Source organism: Oxyura jamaicensis, chromosome 3, assembly GCF_011077185.1.
Source record: "Oxyura jamaicensis isolate SHBP4307 breed ruddy duck chromosome 3, BPBGC_Ojam_1.0, whole genome shotgun sequence".
NCBI lineage: Eukaryota > Metazoa > Chordata > Aves > Anseriformes > Anatidae > Oxyura > Oxyura jamaicensis.
This window is the reverse complement of record NC_048895.1, coordinates 8,786,842-8,805,334: the sequence shown is the minus strand read 5'-3', so window position 1 is coordinate 8,805,334 and position 18,493 is coordinate 8,786,842. Positions and strand designations below refer to the sequence as shown.

Below are 18,493 nucleotides of genomic sequence, written 5' to 3'. Positions count from 1 at the left end.
CTCATTATGTCCGTCAGCTGGGGAGGAAAGAGCTGGCTAGCCTGAACGTCATGACTGTCTTCTCACAGCCAGTGAGACTTTCCTTCAGTAGTGTTTTTTTCTCCTTAGTAACTTTCAATACAGGTTTAATACTGCATCTGTTGTGCCTGCTCTGTGTGGTGAAACGGCACCTTATTCTTGGAACCAGGGGCAGGTGACCCCACACAGTGACAGGCTTATTTTTGGATGCTGTGGGAATAGCATGGGAATAGATGCCAGACATTTCTTGCTACAGGTTTTGGTGCTCTTCAGTTTCTTAGCACTGTAAATAACTGTGTAGAAGGGTTTTATCAAAGCATGCACTGGCTGCACTCTGGTGAGCTGGGAGCAGCTGCTCAGCATTACCCCTGCTGGAAGCACGTTGTGACTACTGCAAGTACAAAGAAGTCTGCAGCAACAGGAAGCCTGTTTAATAATTCTGTAACAAAACAGGATGCAAACAGAGTCATGCGGCATCTAGCCAGAACTGGGTAATCCCCAACCATCTGATTTCACTGCAGTACAGAGAACTTTTAATGCTCAGAATATAAATAATCCTTTAGTCGATGGAAAGGAGGCAGTATTTCAGGAGAGCCTGAGTTAGGTACCACAGGTGTGACTATCCCGTGCCACTTCCAGCTGTTCTGTGCTGCCCTGGCACACAGAGGTTTTTCTGATGCCGGTAAGCCCTGGTCAGCAGCAGCTCAGTGTAAAGGGGTTCCTGCGGCGCAGGAGTTGGGCAGCACATGGTGGCACTGCCGGCGTTACGCGCGGCGTTGCACCAGCAACAACGCGGAGGTGCAGGACTAACAGCAAGCTGGTGCTGAGTGAGCTGCTGACAGCAGCCTCAGGGGAAATTAAGGACCACGAGGACCTAAGGCCTAAACTGCTGATCCGATCGCTGGCCTGCCACACGCAAACATGGCAGAGGCCCAACACGGCAGCAGGTGATGGGCAGATCATCGTGAAATACAGATGACAAGGATACAGAAAAACACCAGTACACATTGTTTGCAATGACAGTGCTGGCGAGTCTGTTAAATCTCCTGATATGTGGATTAACCACTGCTTTAAATGCAGATTCTCAAATACTAAAATGCTGAAGTGTAACGATGAAATACTTCTGAGCATCTGCTCAGTAAAGCCTGGGCTAAGGCACAGGTTCACACAGACACGTTCCTGCCTCAGTGATAAGAGAAAAGGAGACTCCTGGCCATCTTTTACTACTGCAGAAATGGTAAGAAATTATATTTTAAAACCATACACCCTGTGCTATGAGATTATGTGTGCTTAAAATGTATCCAAAAGCGTGGATGGGGAGTAGGGAGGTAGAGGGAAAACTTTTTTTTGTGTGTGTCTCAAAGTGCTCCAAACAGCAGAGAAAAACACTGCTGTGGCAGATCCTGTTGTTTCCTCAGGGCCAGAACTGCCATTGCTTATGAAACACGGTGCAAAACTGTCACTGGCTGTCCTCTGGAGCATCCATCCCCTTCCCCAGTGAGAGCAGTGGTCGGGCAGCCGCACAGCCTCATGCACTTGCACTTGGAGCCTGGTCGAACCACGTAAGTAGTGCCCAAGGCTCTTCCTAGCCTGCATCCATAATCTCCTGCATCCCACCATGTCACAGAGCTAACATAAAGCCTGTTACCCTTCACCTGTTGCTATCAGCTGGTTCATAGGATCGTTTGTTTTTGCAGTCTCCAACATGGGACACTAATTTCCTTATCAGTATGAAAAGTATAAAAAGCAGAGGGTTAGGAAGACATCCTACCTGTATCAGCTTACCTCCCATGTACCTATGGGTAAGCAATGATGATAGGACCTGCCGGTTTACAACAGCTCTTTATTTTACTCAGGTTATAAAACATCATCACAGGCTGTTAGTTGAACAATATTCACCTGTTTCAAACCATGAGCTTCATTTCCCCCTTTATTATAAATACTAACAAATTAACTTTATTTTCCATCAGCAGTATCATAAAAACTTCGTCTAACTGACATAGTTTTTCAGCAGTCCCCGATGCAAAAATTCTGAAGAATTTGAAGTAGATCTCTATATTGTATATACACTTAACTTTATATATACTTATATCAAAACTCACCAAAACTTCTGTTTATCATTGGTGTGATCTTTCACTTAATATAATATGTCAACATTATGAAAATATGAACAACCATCTAGTTATTTCGTTGCTATATAAGATATTTAATGATGAAACAGCCTTGCAAAATCACATGAATGCAATGGAAAGGAATGTACACATTCATTTAAGATTTCCACATGGACTTTTCTGATTCCAAAACTTTTTCCACATTTTAGAAGTCCTTCAGTAGCTTCCAGTTCTGTTTCTTTGAACACATACACAAAAAGTAACTGTGTGTATGTAGTATACATTACATACCATATGTAATTCTGTAGATATTTGTAAGCAAATATACGTAACATACTCTGAATATACATATTGTATGTAATATGGGGGGAGAGAGAGAGAGATACCACAGGGTGTTCTATGCAATTAGACATACGGGAGTATGCATAAATAAATATATATGGTAAATTCTTCCCTCTGATATGTATATTGTGCACTTTCTGAGAATTCTGTGCCTTTCCTGAAAACCTACTGAAGTCAGCACATTCCCTTCGGTTCCAAACAGCCACCAACAAACCTGTCCCCCCATTTAACGTCACAGAGCTTGGGGTTATGCCTCATGAACTCCAGTTCATGGTTTGAAGTAGGCCCGTCTTGTCCTTTGGGTAATTTCTAAATCACTACGTTGAACACAATTGGCACTATAATGTGTTTGAACAAATAACTAAGAGCACTTTTAAAATAAAAATCACACAGTGCCTGATTCTTCTCCTGCTGAAGTATGTTTTATCCAAATGAGACTTGATTGTCTTAACGGACTGCTGCGTGTAACAAAGAACCTGTGAACGGTGTGAGGCTGCTTGCCTTGGGTTTACAATGTAATTCACATAGACTTCAAGTAGGTTGAGCTGTTTATTTGCATTTGGATTCATAAAGGAAAGAACAGGCCTTGTGAAAGGATAAAAGATGGATATTCACTTGAAATAACAGAATAAATTATACATTCTTCAATGAAATGTATGCACCATATAACTGTTGGGTTGCATTTTTGATTTGTTAGATAAATATTTACTTACTGAATACGTTTCTACCACTATGCATCTGATTACCCTGGAAAACTCTTATTAAAACACTTTAGATGAATACTCTGTATATTAAAAATACATAATAAAACTCTGAAACCAGTCAATGCTAAAAAGTAGATCTTGGATCCTCAACATCTTAAGCACCTGCTTAAAATTAGTATTTGAGTAGGTTCGCTAATTTCACTGTGAGTGCCTAAGCATTTGCAAAATCAAGACCCTTTATTAGTCAACAGTTCAATTTGGGATCTCACACCTGAGAACATGTAGTGGTTGTTAGCATGAGGACTCCCCCTTGAGGGAACGTTCTGTCTCGTGGCAATAGCCAGAGCAGACTCCATGGGCAGGAGAGACTGAATTTACTCACATATGAGAAGTGAAGGTAGGACTCACTCTTTAAACGCCAAAGAGCAATGATTACTGACAAATCTTCCCAAACACACTACATTTTATTTCCCAAGAAGGCCAACTTTGCATTACATGTAAATTATGTAGGCATATTTTTCTCCTCAAATATATTTGTATAACACAAAAATAACTTCCTTTTTTTTTTTTTTTTTTTTTTTTCTCGTGAAATCTGAATAAAAATTTGCTCTGGGACTGAAGCTGCATACTTCAAATTTTCCCACAGCAATTTACTGATAGCCAGGTTGTAAACCCCAGAAAACAGGGGTCTGTGATTGGAAATGCTGACGCAGCCTCATCTTCCCCTATGCTGTAGAATAGAGCTTTCAGTATCGAGGTGAGCAGATAAACTTTTGCACACAGGTTGCCAGAAATCCTACAGCTCATTCCCTATGTGCTTATGCTGCTGTAAGATGGTATATTGATTTAAATTGCCAACATTAAAAACAAAAGCCAAAAGTAAACTAAACAACATCAAAAATATCTTGAAATTTGTGCTTCTGGAATGCCCTGACCCTGTTTGCAATGCACTTCTTCTCACCTGGCGTTAGCATCACCTGGCCTTCCTTATTGCATGCTCGTTGAACCATTCTGTGGCTGAAGTGCTAGTGTGTATGTTGTCTAAGTGTATATACTAAAGAATGCTCTGAGAAGAATTAGTTTCTGCAAATTGGATGGGCAATTTTTCTTCATCTGTGGATTATTTCTTTTTATAGGGTCTAGTGCTACTTTGGTTGAACCCAGTGGGGAAAGTCCCACTGAAGTCCATGATGCAAAAGGAGCTGTTAGACATTCAAAGACCTCTCCAGCCAACCAAACTCTTTGTGATTCCCTCTCTCACAGTATTTTTTAAATGCACCCATTATCACTAACTGCCAATGTTAAAATTCATTCTTTCCTTTTTTTTTTTTTTTTTAATACAAACAACATGTATCACAAAAATATGAAGGGAAAAGCCATAAACGTGTTTGCAGGTATTACCTATTTGTATGACACAAAAGAAAAATCATTTACAGTCACAAACTGTACATAGTATTTGGTGGGGGACAATATATTTGTGGTTTAGAGTAAAAAAAGGATTGCTTCAGTGGTAATTAAAATAATTATTGACAAGATATAAGACTTTAAAATCAAGAAGTGTGATAATTTGGCTACAGAGACAATCATTGTAATATGTCTAACACAGAGGTTTGGATAGTAGAAAGGTGAATAGAGGGATCTGGGAAAGGAAAGACACCATCATGCAGAACAGACTAGTTCTTGCTCAGTATACTCTTCAGGCTTCTCTCCACTGCTTCATCTAATTCTTCTTCCAGCTCTTCCTTCTTGGACATGGCCAGTTTGGACTGATAATCTTTTACTATTTGGTCTATATATGGTGCGCTCTGGGTCCCATGCAGCATCAGTGTCCACTCCTTCAGCACGCCCCGCTGTGGCACACCGCCGACAAACCCAATCTCTAGGACCCAGGTGCCTCGGGGGTCTTCTCCCCAAGTGTGTGTGGTCATGAAAGGCCATTTGTCAAAACCCACCTTGGAGTCGTCATCCCTGGGACGCCGGCTCAGTAGAATGGATTTTGTTCCCATCGGCGAGGTCATGTTGATGTTGAGGTCTCCTCGCCTAGTTGAATTCACAGTTATAACTGCTTGGACGTGTTCAAGGTAACGGACAAAATTTTCCTTCCCCTCACAAGCATCAGTTGTAAGTGTGAGGAGCAGCTTGCCACTTGGTGGTATCTTTCTGCAGGTCAAAAGATAATTAAGCAAATGAAAAGGATATATGTAGCATGACGTGACTTATTCTAAAACCAATGTGTTTTGGTGCCTCACAGAAAAACCTGTGCTAGCCTCCTTATTAATACATGGAAAGGTAAGGAAATAATAGCTGCAAACTTAGCCAGAAAGAAAATACTCTCTTTTTAGAAAATGGTATTAAAACTGTAATTTGAAAATACATTATGAAATGTACACCTACACAGTGAGAGAAGGAATATAATTAAGAAGCATATAGTGCTATTTGAGAAATGCTAACATATATTTAATAGCTGCCTCTACCGATCACTGCTATATTGGGTAATTGCACAATTACGTGTATAGCCGGTTAACGAGCCACGGGTGGTTGTGTCAGTCACCTTAAAAGACGGCAGCAAATGACTCAAGTCACAGGAGCCAGTTGCTGGAATTTCAGTGCAGTCATATTTGAGTCTGGATCCTTGCTCTCATTTGGAAACAGACACAAAGGTCGGACCCCACTGTCAGCTCATTTGGAAAATATTTTTTTCCATGAAGATTGCTGTCCTTGAACTGCTCCCGTACAGGAACACACAGGAAAAAAGTCGCACTTGTTTCCTGAGCTCCCAGAGTGCTAAACCTTGAGTCACAAATCTGGTTGTTATAAGTCAGTCCTGAGGAAGGTGAACTTGGTAAGTGAAGGACCACCGTCCACCTGAGGGTGGACGTAAGAGTTGTACCAAAAAGCATACCAGATCCACAGATGGCACATAGGTTCAGTCCTGCAACGTTTATTTTGCAAGGACTCTGTCAGCCAAAGGAAGGCAGACCCCTGACATCAACACACTGGGCTCCTTTGCTCCTTTTGGAGAGCTGCAGGCAGGGAGGATACAAGGCCTGGCAGCTCCCTTGCAAGAGCATCAGGCTGCCTCCTGCCCCTGTGCGGAGTCGCAGCTGGGAATGAATGAATGGTCTCAGCAGCAGCTGTCAGCAGGGTGAGTGCCACACAGAAAAGACCGACGTTACCCTGGCCTGTGCTCTGGGCTCCCCGTGTGCCGGGCAGGCAGCAGCATCACCCCAGCACACCTCCAGCGCTGCCAGAAGAGGCGAGAGCACATTGCTCCAGCACCTTCCCAGCTCTTGCAGCGGAGCCCAGCAGCCACTGTGCTCTGGGCAGCCCTCCTCAGGGCCCCAGGCAGCCCTGAGGACTCTGGTGCCTGGCCCACATACTCCAAATACTCCAGTCACGTTTTACTACCGCTCCCGCTGCAACTCTGTGACCTAGGTTTTGCAGTGACATGAGGAAGAGTGTCCCTTTTTAAAAGGGTGTCCCCGTTTAAGGGACACTGGCCAGACTGTGTTAATGGAATGCCTTCTTTTCAAAAGAAATTTGAGTATAAATCCAACCTTTCCCCTTGCTACTGAAATAGTGCAGTCTTAAGAGAGCCGTGAAAGTGTTTCATTCAAGCCTAATTTCCAGGAATTCTGTTTTCCCTGAGGCGAGCTCCATGTATTGCTCAGTGCATTGCTAATTAGCTCAGGCCTGTCTCAGCCCCGACTTTCATAGGATATAGGCTTCTTGGGAGTACTTGCAGTGTAAAAAGACATTCACGCCCAGATCCTCAAGGCATGTAAACACTTACCTTAAACTGAAAACAAACAAAAAAGGTGTTGTTCTGAATTTAAGGATGCCCTGCTGCAGAAGCTGGTTTAAGGTAAATATTGTATAGCTAAAGTATTTGAACACATCAGTACAATACCCTCAAGATACATTTTGTGTCCCGCAGCACAAGAAAAATGCACTATATGCCAGCCAGAGGTGAAGGATGTAATCTCACAGTTGCCATATGCTTGAAATTTCTCTGCTTGGGAAGCAGCATCCTCAAAACAATCTGAATTGGCCTCGTCTCACAGCTATCTCACACAAGGGACAGCGCGTTGTGAAACAATGCTTCATTCTGAGAATTGTGATAAGTGCTTTGCATCTCCTGCAGTGAATGAAAGAGGACCCCACAGTGCGAGTCTTTTCTATCTATCAACACCAAAATATCAAAGAAATGGGAGAACGTGCAGTGTTACCACTCCAGCTGCTTTGCAGACAGCCTGCAGACAGCCTCTCCATCTTTATGAGGGTTGCAGTGCAAAGTTAGCTCACTGAAACACGTGAGAAAGGGCTTGCTGCTTTTGCCCCTTACCTATTAACTAGAATACAGTGCTCTCTGCTTCACTAGAATAATTACTCTAGGCCAGGTGAATTTCCCAAAAGAAACTATAAGAAAGAGGGGGTGGGGGAGCCAGCCACAAAAGCAGCAGAAGGGAAGATGGGTTTTCCACCCTCGTGGTACCGTTGCCCAGTTGCACCGTGAGTGTTCGCCTTCACATGGAACGTAGGACTCAGCTTCAGAGATGAGCAGGGGGAGCTAACTGCCTTCCAGAAGCTCGCTCCTGTGCCTCTGTTCCACAGCTAATGAGCTATCACTGATTTAATCATCTTTGTATTTCCCTGGGCCAGCCACAATGATAAGATTTGTCCTTTTTTTTTTTTTTTTTTTATTTTTTCTTTCTTTTTTTTTCTTTCTGCTGACCCAACAAAAATCCCTTCTCAGGGCAAGTTCCCGTTGCTAACAAGCGTTTCTCCAGGCAGAAGAGCCATGCTGCACTTTCAGTACTGCTTCCTCCAGCACTCTGCATGTTCCAGGCTGTAGGTAATTTCCTGCCCTGCTTCTGCCAATCAACAGTGCTGCTGTGGCACACACCTCTGTGCCACTATTCATCTACCCAAATGTATAGGGAAAATATACATTTATATATACAAATATATTTAGCTATATAAATACATACAGAATACTTTTCGTAAATGTTGCTGCAGCAAGACCAAACTGAAAAAATAAATCGTTTATGGCAGAAATGGAGTTTTCGTTTTCAGAAAATCTCTGGAGATACTAAAACGTCAACTGTTTTATTTATGGTGTAATTCAAAAGATGTAAATTTGAAAATCATGATGTTTATTACCTGCTGTCAGGGACACTTGCATGGGTGGACATAAATACTATAGCAGCACTACTGATGTACCGATGTATCACACAGAGGGGGCACCCGTACCGACCACACACTGAGCCTTTATTGCAGTATTGTTAGGAGGTTTCAGCAGGGACTGACTTGGTTGGAATAGCTTTGCTGCTGTCGTATGCTTTTAAAATCTCATCCTTACTGATGTCTGCGCCGTTCTGGGCACTGCTCTCAAAAGACACCAATACAAGCCCGTGTACTGCTCAACTCGAGTTTTTGGGGCAGTCACAGCTCTGGGGAGCATTGCCACAGCTCCAGGTCTTTGGGACAGAGGAAATGCCCTCCCATCACCTAGGGAAAGCAACTCAGAACATCCCTTGTGACCTCTCCTTTTCTATCTGACACTCCATTCAACAGCGGAAATGGGAGAGAAAAGCGAAGGCAGACTGACTGCAGCACTACTTACTGCCCAGCTCTGGTTCAGTCTGTTCCCAGCAAACCTCACCCACACTGCCTAATGCATGCAGCCAAACCTCCATAATGAAATTCTCCCTCTAGAGTTATTCCCATTTCAAAAAATGGGGCCACACTGAGATACATGAAATGCCTTGTCTTCGCAAACACCATCAGTCTGCATTTAAATTAGGAATAAACTAGAGATAGCTTGAATTTAGCTTCAGCACCCTCTCATTTGTCTCCTACCAGTAAGCATATGTAGGCCAGGTAAATTAAAACTCAGATCTCAGCTGTAGAACCTTGGATCCTGCAAAAGCAAACCCATCTGGAGGTTGGGGGCGAACTTAGTCTTTGTCTGGCTGAGCTACCTACTAGGGCAGCATTTTGATTTAATTTCTTTTTCCAACAGAATAATCATGCTTTCAAATATGGCACTGAAACATCAAATTTCAAATGTTAAAGACATAAATTGGCCGCTATTAGGTTAGTATTTCAAACAATTAAATTGAACTATAGCTGTTGTAGTTAATTAGTATTAATTCATTCACTTGTTGACTCATTCACTTTAGCACACAAAGGTAATCAGAAAATAATTTGACTACCTAGCCTGCAATTAGAGATTTGAAGAACATAAACCAAACACGGTTAAATGAGGTAATGTTGAAACTGAATCACTGGTACCTGTAGGTGACTGCTTCAGTCTTCTGGAGATAAAACTGTCTGCTGGAACAGGTCACAACGAGATATGACCTGGCTGACAGATATTTCATGTGGCAGCAGTTTATGTAATTTATAGTGCCAGCTTCTTGGGTTTTCCCTCATGCACAGGCTGTTTATTCACACAAACTGTGGCACAAACACACCTGTAAGTACTTAGGAGAAATGGATGCTGCTATTAGCACTACGGGCACTCGCAGTGACACTATAGATCAGCTGTCGTATGTGCTCAGTTTTCCTCCAGCAAACCAGGAACTGAAAGATCATGTCGTTCATTTTATCATCTTACTGAAATATCTGGAATGCTACTGATAATGTTAAGCTTTCTTAGAAAAAAAAAAAAAAAAAAAAAAAAGTTCATTATGTTTCTCTGATTATCTTGTTCTTTGTCAAGATATTTGCCTGCCTGCAGTCTCTTCAGTGCTGGCAAGAGATGAACCACAATCACCAGACTAGGCACTTACTCAGGCTCCTGTATTGACCCTCCAACACAGTGGAACCGCTCGGGAACAGTCTTCCAGTCTTTTGCCATCTTAACCATTGCTCCTGCATCTAGGACACCATAGCCAAACAAGTGGTTGAATTCCAGCCCAACGCCATTTCTGCGCCACTGATGGACTTCATCGTGGAGCTGGTTCCTTTTGGAGGTGAGGACTGTCAGATGCTGCATGTCTCTCCATGTCAGATCCAAGCTGTGGAAGAGTAACATGAAAACAATACAGTTCCCACAGATGTTAAAGAAATGCAGTGTTTGAGTAGGCCCTTTGGTAAAATTTGCTTCTGTGAATCACACATAAATTGTATCTATATACATATCAGTAACAAGCTTCTGATGACTTCAGTGGGAAGAAGAATAGGTTTTAATTGTATAGCACTTCCCCAAAATTACAAAGTCATTTCTGACAGCAACTGCTTTCAACTACACGTTAAATATCTACCATGCGATTTTTAAGCTAATAAAATGGGAGGAATATTATATGAGATGATGAAAATAATACAAAAAGAATAATACAAAAGAAAAGGATGATGACACAATTTAGTCTAACCTTCCTCTTAGATCTTGCCATCTTTTCCTTGCCTGCTCCTCCTGCTTTTCCCATGGACCTTCCAAGGGTCACCCAGAGAAGCTCTGATCAGATGAAGGTGGCGAGCTGTAACAGCGAGGTCTTGCTAATTTCAGCAGACTGTGAATATGGGTTATGGGCTGTGGGCGGTGCAGGTTTGCACTGCGAGGTATGATGGAGGCTTGTCACCAGTGATATACTAGCATGGATGGAGGCAGAAACGTAACGTTTGTCTAGATTCCGTGATCATCCTTCATCATCAGCTCTTGTCTTCATAGATTTGCAGTGATTATGATGACAGGAAGGGCACTTACAAGTTATTATTCTGGAAGCTTTAGCACTGACATTCTAATTCTACATAACTAAAGCTATTCCATTTGTTTTATGATGAACTCTTTCAACATTACAATGTGTCTGATTCAAACCATCAGCCCCAAAGGATCAGATTTTCAGCTTTCTGTGCACCAAGTAATAAGCATGTGTGCATGCTGAATGTACACCAGAATAGCCAATTACTTTGAGGTGACACAAGGTAGCGGAAAACCAGAGATCACTTGCATCATTCTTACTGAAACCCTTTAAGAGTTGCTATGTGTCTTAAAACTGTACTTTCCATTTCACAGATTAGCTAGTTTTTAGAGACAGTCAGATATACATGAGCTGGGAAACATTGCAGGCAAGAGGAGTCAGCATGGGAAATCGTTAGCCATCCCTGCCAAGGCACTGCAACTCGTCCAGGGTAACCCTGCACAACACAGCAGAGGAGTCAGGCTGGAAGGGAAGAGGAGACACAGTTCTTCGTCTTTTTCTTTTCTGTCTTCTCAGCAAAGGCTAGAAAGCCAATTGCAGACTAAAAGTTAGTCTAATTTTTACTCGTGATTTCTGCTTGTTTAGCAAGATTAATTAAGGTCTTCGTGGACAGCCCAAAAGAAGAGGAGTGATCATCACTGAGATACTAGGGCTGTAGTCCAGGTTAAACGTGCAGTGGTCAGGAAATTAATTAAGTCTGAAGACTTATTTTTATGGCCGTATTAGTTTATTACACTGTGGCTGTCCCACTGAATAAATTCAATAGCAGAAGGATTGATCATCCAAAGTTGAACACTTGGCATATTTGTTTGGTGTGAATAAAACCTGAAAAATGAGACTTGGTCCAAGTCATTCTCTGAGCACAACTGCTCTGCTAACGGTATAAACCTTGTCCCCTCTGCTAAATCTTCATTCTTCTATATACAGCTGAAGAAACCTATGTACACAGTGTTCAGTTTGTGCCAAGATTACAGCAACTGAAGCTGTATAGCTGAGCAAATGTTGTCTCACTTCATAAAACGACTTAACACAAAGTAAAAAGATGGTGTGGGTTATTGTAAGAAAACCTTTTCCTCATCATTAAAAAAGATGATGAACAAGAGGTCTCCAATGTCATGAATAGCAGGGAGAAGGTAAACAGACAATGGACATTTATTCTCTCACATAACGGCAGCAATTATGTAGCACAAAAGCAAATTGCCAGCAGTGGGGTAAGAAACAACATAGGAAGCATTCCTCACTGCTGCCAAAAAATATTATTACTGTGGAATTGATTGCCACTGGATGATACAGGTGCCAAATACACAGACAATTTGAAAAAGAATTGGACAAATTCAAGAAGGATAAATCTGCTTGCGGCTGTTAAAATGGGATAGGCTGAGTGCTCCCTCTCCAAACAACTGATTGCCAAAGCTGCTTGGTGAAAGATCATTCTTAATCCCTACTTGTTATTGTCACCCCTCGGCGTCTGTCATTGCAGACAGCACGTGGGACAAGATGAACTTCCATAGGTTCGTTCTTACATTTTTGTAAGCTGGGCTTTCCCCACTGGGCATGTGGAGAAACGATGTAACCTGTCCCTCAAACAAACCCCTGGAAGCTGTGGATGCGGCAGGCGGCAGAGGGAAGTCAGCCAGAACGTACGCGCCTGGTGTGTGGCTCTGGCAGGGCTGTAGCTCCATCTGTAAGTTACCAGCCGCATCTCTGCAGTTTCAGGCAGCTTGTCAGCTGCTCGTTCTAGCGGCTGTGCCACAGCCAGCTTGCACGATGAACAACGTTAAACAAACCCCAGGCCCCCTCCTCTCTAGAGCTCACAAGGAATTTCTTAACGGCATACTTAGCCTCCAGGGCCAAGGCGAACACTCCGGCTGCTTCAGGGGCAGCTGCAGATGTTCCTGAGTGACGCAGGGTGCAGTTGCCATACAAGTCTGTGGTAGCCTGCAATGATATTAGACTTAATTAATGAAACCAGCTAGGACATTTTCCCTGCATCTACAGACCCAGAAAAACATAGAAAGTGGAGTTTGTGTCCTTGGTCTTCAGATGAATTGTGTATTTGTTTCCAGGATCTGTTTTCTTCTTTAGACTTGTGTATAAATTTAAAAACATGGTGAGAGACAGTCCCAGAAGGTGGGAATGCAAGAATAAATTACAATGTAGGAAAACAATGTTCATTGTCACTTAGGACTCATAAACTTACATGGATATCATTTATTTCCTATAAACACAGTTTAACCAAAGGCCTTACATTTCCCCATGGTTATCGTGCAAGTCGGAAACCAGAATTGTTAACAACACTGAGATTTCTAACATTTGTGCAAGTCCAAAGCCAGGACCAGTAACAGGTTGCTGCCTTCTATGCAGATTAGTCACTACAGGAGACCTGAGGGAAACCTTACAAGTAAATTTTCTGGTGATATTTAAAAAGGTGCCACAGGTCATTTCAGCTGACACCAGCACAGTGCTGATACCACGACAGAAAACAGTATTTTTCCTTCTGCTGCTGCACACAGGCCCTTAGGATGCTACAATGGACAAAGTCTCTGGGATTTGAGACAGGCCATGGAAAATGTATAGATCCTTTGGCAAGGGCTGACCTTGAGTTGCCACCCCTCCATTTGTCACTCTGAATTGGACTATGTCCTGGCGTGTGTGGAGGTGCTGAAGAGCAGTGATCAGTACAGTGGAAGAGAAACTATTTTCTAGTAGTAACTGTGGCCCCAAAAGGTACTTGAACATGATTCTCCATGCTGCTCTCACTATGAGACTGTATCTCTGAGGGTAATCTGAACCTCCACGTTTCCTCTGTAGGTGACTGAATGTCTGTCTGCTCTATGCAGTTTCCAGTGCAGCAGAAGTCTGGTTCGTGACTGCTCTGCCAGCACAATTAAGGATGATTTCAGATGTCAATGCTTTTCATTTAGGTTTTTACAGAGACCTTTTATCACACTGTCCTCTGGAAAGAGGGCAATTGAACTTCTAAATCTGGTTTCTGATAAAGGGAAGCACCAACGATATGAAGCTCTAAGATATGGAAGATCATTGCTGTCCTCAATGTTAATCCCACATCTCCTCAGCTGACAGTTCTGGCACGATCACGTACTGCAGAGGAGAAAATATCCATCTCAACAAAGGACCATCTGCTGCTCCAAAGCAGACAGAGTTGTAATGGGTCGTGGGAGTGCAAAAAGACAGCAGCGAGAGGACAATAATATCTGGACTCACCACACCAGCCTCCGGATTTCTCTTCCTCCCGTTACTAAAGGTGGAGGCTAGGGTTGAAGAGCAGCTTTCATCATACAGAGCTGTCCGTCCGTCATTTATAGCAGAATTGATGGAGATTGTCCACATGCTCGATGCATAACCATCACAGTTACAGTCATCGTAGCTGCCTCCATCTCCAGAAGCCCAGACATAAATGCTTCCTTTCCCACCCCGGCCCTGTGAAAAGGGAAAATTGACCCTTTTAGGTTAAATTGCAAATAGGAAATAGCACCCACTTCGAACAGCACATCTAATTGTGAAGCTAGGCATCTCTAAAGGAGAAAACTGGTCCAAACAAAATATACATCAACCTTAAGCTGAAATAAAATGGACTTCTACAGGTTATTAAATCTAGTTAACTGGCAGCCACAGCCAACTGTGCAACTTCATGCACACAGAGCGTTTCCATTTATCTCCTGTTTTTCTTGATGCCCTGAAGGCTTCTGTGCCAAACGCTAAGACATTTTATGGATTCATTAGCACTTATGTCAAGGCCTAAGTGCTATGAGGAAGGTGTTCTTTTAAAAGGGATATAGGTCATCTCAGGCACTAGACTTGTAAGATCCAATTAGGTTTGGGCAATGGCTAAAAAACCCTGCAAAACTGGCACCTTTTTCCTCTCAATAGATTTTTCTCCATAGGTGTCATTGACTCAGAGTTGTTTTTCTGGCAAACCAGCTTCTACCACCGAGTAGGAAATAAAGTTATGAGATCATATGAATCATCTAGAGAAAGACAGCCTACTGAAACCACTGCACAGTCCAGAGATGGATGGGAGAGACCGAAGTTTCCTGTTGGTTAAAGGAAAGACATTTGTATCCTCTTCCTCATTTTCAGGTAAAGAAGTGGGAAGGGATCAGCTCAGCGCCTTCTTCTCATCCCATGCTAAGACAGAGGTAGAGGCTGCCTGGAAGAGCGCGAGACCTGAGAACCCCAATACCTGGAGAAGGATCAGTGCCACTGAAAGCCAGGCTCGGGGCCTCCACCAATTCCAGAAGAGCCACAGTTTTTCTCCCTGTGTTTTGATTAATGTAATCCAAAGTTTACTTCCAACAGCATCACAAGGGTGCAAGACCTCAATTTAACATTCTGTTTACACAAGTTGGGCAGAAAATGAGAAAAAATATCTTCTGGCCTCTTCGTTGTCCAGCAAGTTGATGGAAGTTAAGGAATATACAAACATAGCAACTTGCAATGGTATTTTAATAGGGAACCTTTTCTGCAAGGAATTTAAATCAAATCTGAGCTCCCAGCAGTAGCCTCTATTTTTCATCATACCCCACTGAACAGAGCAACCTCATTATTTCAAGCATGTTAGTGAGTCGCATTATAATCCATTGAATTGCACAGCAGGTTTGCTGCCACTGGGGTACATAACATCTCAGGACAGAGGTTTTCATAATAAAGATGATAACTATGAGAAAGCCTACTGAAATCAGCCTGAGAACTCCCACAAAGATCTGAGATCCATCATTTGTGTTCTAAGGGAAGAGGACACTGTTGCAAAAATACATAAAAACAAAACAATTCCAGCAAATTATTAAAAAAAGCAAAACAAATAAACAAAACACCCTGCATAATGAAAACAGTTACACTTTTTTCCCCTTTTTATACATCCCATCTCACACTCTGACTGCTGTTACCTTACAGAGCCCAAATGTGGTCTCTGGACTCGCTTCCCAGGCTACATCACAAGCTTGCCGCCGTGCCCACAGCCCCCATCACAGCACCTTGCCACCATCTGTGCCTGTTGGACAGCCTCAGGGGCAGCTGGAGCACGTTTCCGTCCATCCCCAAAAGGCAGGCTGCTGCCCACCACAGAGAGCAGGTGGCTGCAAGTGCCAGGAACAGGACATTTGGCATGTTACGGACCCGTTCTTCAACGACTCTTTCTTTCCAGGGAAGAAGGGAGATGAAACACACCATTTCCATGCCATAAATTCACGGAAATAGTTTGGTGCCTGGAAGTTAGCCTCTGCTGCATTCAGCGTAGGGAAGCAGACTTGGCCCCGTCTGGCAAATTGTTCCATGCTGCCAAAAGTGGGAATTGCTGCAAAGCATTACCCCCCATGGCTGGGGTTGGTGGCAGAACAGCAGAAAACAGGCAAAACAGATGTTGGAGGGGTCAGGTGGAATCCAAAGAGGAACTGAAACTTGGGCTTGAGTGGGGGCAGGATTTTATGCATGCAATTAGTGTAATGGGAGAACGGTCTTGGGATATCACTTCTAGAGCAGTCACATCCACGAACATGGCTTAGTGTTTTTATTATTTTTTTATATTATTTTTTTGAAGTAATTTACCTCTTAGTATTCTAATTTCAATTTCGTTTCCCTCTTAGCCAGGACTGGAAAGAGAAGGAATCAAACGCTATTGGACTAAGCCGATGGCAGCCCATGTGCATTATTTGCAGTAATGCTTAGGACTTGTTTGCTTACATTTCCTGCTGCCAGACCCGCAGTAGCTGGATAGCTTGCACAGGCAAACTGTTTGTTGCCTGCCCCTAAGCATTGTTCCAAGTACAAGGCAGAAATATATGCCTTCAGGGCAAGTGAATTTTCAATTCTCTGGATGGTATTTGTCTAAACCAGAAAAATCTCGGCGGGGTCAATTATGTGTCACATTTAAGGCCAGCTGAAAGCTCCTATTTGTATCTCAACCTTAAATGAACCTCAAAAGTATCGGTGGTGTCACTCGAATTAGGCTGCTGTACATTTAGACCAAAAATGACTGGGGAAGGTGCCAGTAATGTAAGGTAGAAACACCAGAGGGAGCCTGCAGGAAGATTGAGGAAGAGGGAAGACTGCAAGATAAGATACATTTTAAAGAGAATCTTTCCTCCAGAATCCTGTTAAAACCTGCTCATTTCCCCAGAAATCAATGCAGAGCAGGCAGTCTCACTTCTGAGCCATCTGAAGCTGTAACTCACGCTCAGAGCTGAAAATGCGTCTCAGTGCATTGGGGAGTAGCCCAAAAGAGGCCCACATCTCAACTCGCACGAAGCCAGAACTAAATCCTGGGCAAGGCTAAAGGCTTGGAAAGTCACAGACAGTACTGAGAAGCACTCTCCGCAGAAACAGCAGGCTTTCTATTTCCAGTGTTCTTCGTGGGATGCTGTGCTACCGACAAAAAATATCTCTGTGAAACTTTATTACCCATTTTCTCATCTTCTAAAGAGCATAATCCCAGTAAAACATCTTTACTCAACTGTCTTGCAAAAGTGAGCTGGCAGGGGGACTGCAGGCTAATTCATGTTATGTAACTTGAGGTACATCTTGGACTCTTTTTCCCTTGTTATTGTGTTCACTCATCAAGCTTGCTGGGCAAGTGCCTAAGCCAGTGTTTCTCAACGTTTTGATTCCTGGATCACACTTTCTAGATAAAAACTGGTGGCATTTGACAAATAGATCTCCTCCAGCTTCCCTGACCTTTCCTGTCAAGGCTGCAAGTGCTCATGTGAGTAACAGCTGGGCCTCTAACACAGCACAGCCTCTGCTTTGGCTCCTCTCATCCGCTTCCTCCAGAGCCTGGCCACCGGGGTTGCTGAAGCTGGATGGAAGGAACATCACGGTCTTTACAGCACGTTTCTGATGCAGATCCTTCTCTTTGGCCTAATCCTTCACTCACAGATCAGGATCAGCGCTAAGTTTCCAAGCAGGACAAGCATGAAAACACAGAACAGAGTCCTGCCACGCATCACGGAGTGCCGTGCAGATGGAACTGCAGCAGGGTTCTCCTGCACAAACTGGCCGCTGCTGGTGGCCCTTAGTTGGTCTGTCCCACCCCGGGGCGTTCGGTGAGGAGGGAGGACAGGCTGTTCTGGCAGCACCAGGAATGCCCTTCTCCCTCTTCATGGCCACACACGCAGCTGTTAGGCAGAGAACGGCCGATACTTGGAGCTGTGTTTCAGTCAGACTTCCTCGTGCTTTCTTCTCGCGTGTTGTTGATTTCCGTAACTGGCTGACTGGTTTCTCCTAGCAGACTCCTAAAACTAAGTGGGTCAAGTAATAATCACCCAAGTACAAAAGACTGTTGCATATCAGATTGTCAAAGAACTGGGCCCTGTAATTGTCAAACCCTAACAAAATGCTTTATGTAATTTACTCCAGTCTTTATTAGGTCACAGAAGAGTACTAAACTCTCATCCACCAACCCCCAATTAATTGTGCAAATGTTAATACTTCCTTTGGCTAAAAATAATGCTTGATCTATTTTCTATGCCTAAATTACTGTTGAGACTAGATAGACTTCTGTTATCCAAGAGAAACAGATGGAAAAATACAGTTTTGGTGAAGAGAGGCAGCAGGGAAATGGGAATGGAACTTGGAAAATGCTGAGAAAACAAACAAA

At 43.2% G+C, this 18,493-nt stretch overlaps 1 protein-coding gene across 1 annotated transcript in view; it reads right to left on the bottom strand.

Moving 5' to 3' along the window:
• Positions 1-1,846: 1,846 nt before the first annotated feature.
• PCSK2 (proprotein convertase subtilisin/kexin type 2) overlaps positions 1,847-18,493 on the bottom strand; it is a 102,659-nt gene continuing 86,012 nt past the window's right edge. Inside the window, exons 9-12 of the mRNA XM_035320344.1 lie at positions 14,107-14,322; positions 12,719-12,819; positions 9,973-10,200; positions 1,847-5,335 (exon numbers count right to left, since the gene is read on the bottom strand). Coding sequence (XP_035176235.1) covers positions 4,849-5,335; positions 9,973-10,200; positions 12,719-12,819; positions 14,107-14,322 — 1,032 coding nt within the window. The 3' untranslated portion in view covers positions 1,847-4,848. The remainder of the gene's footprint in view (positions 5,336-9,972; positions 10,201-12,718; positions 12,820-14,106; positions 14,323-18,493) is intronic.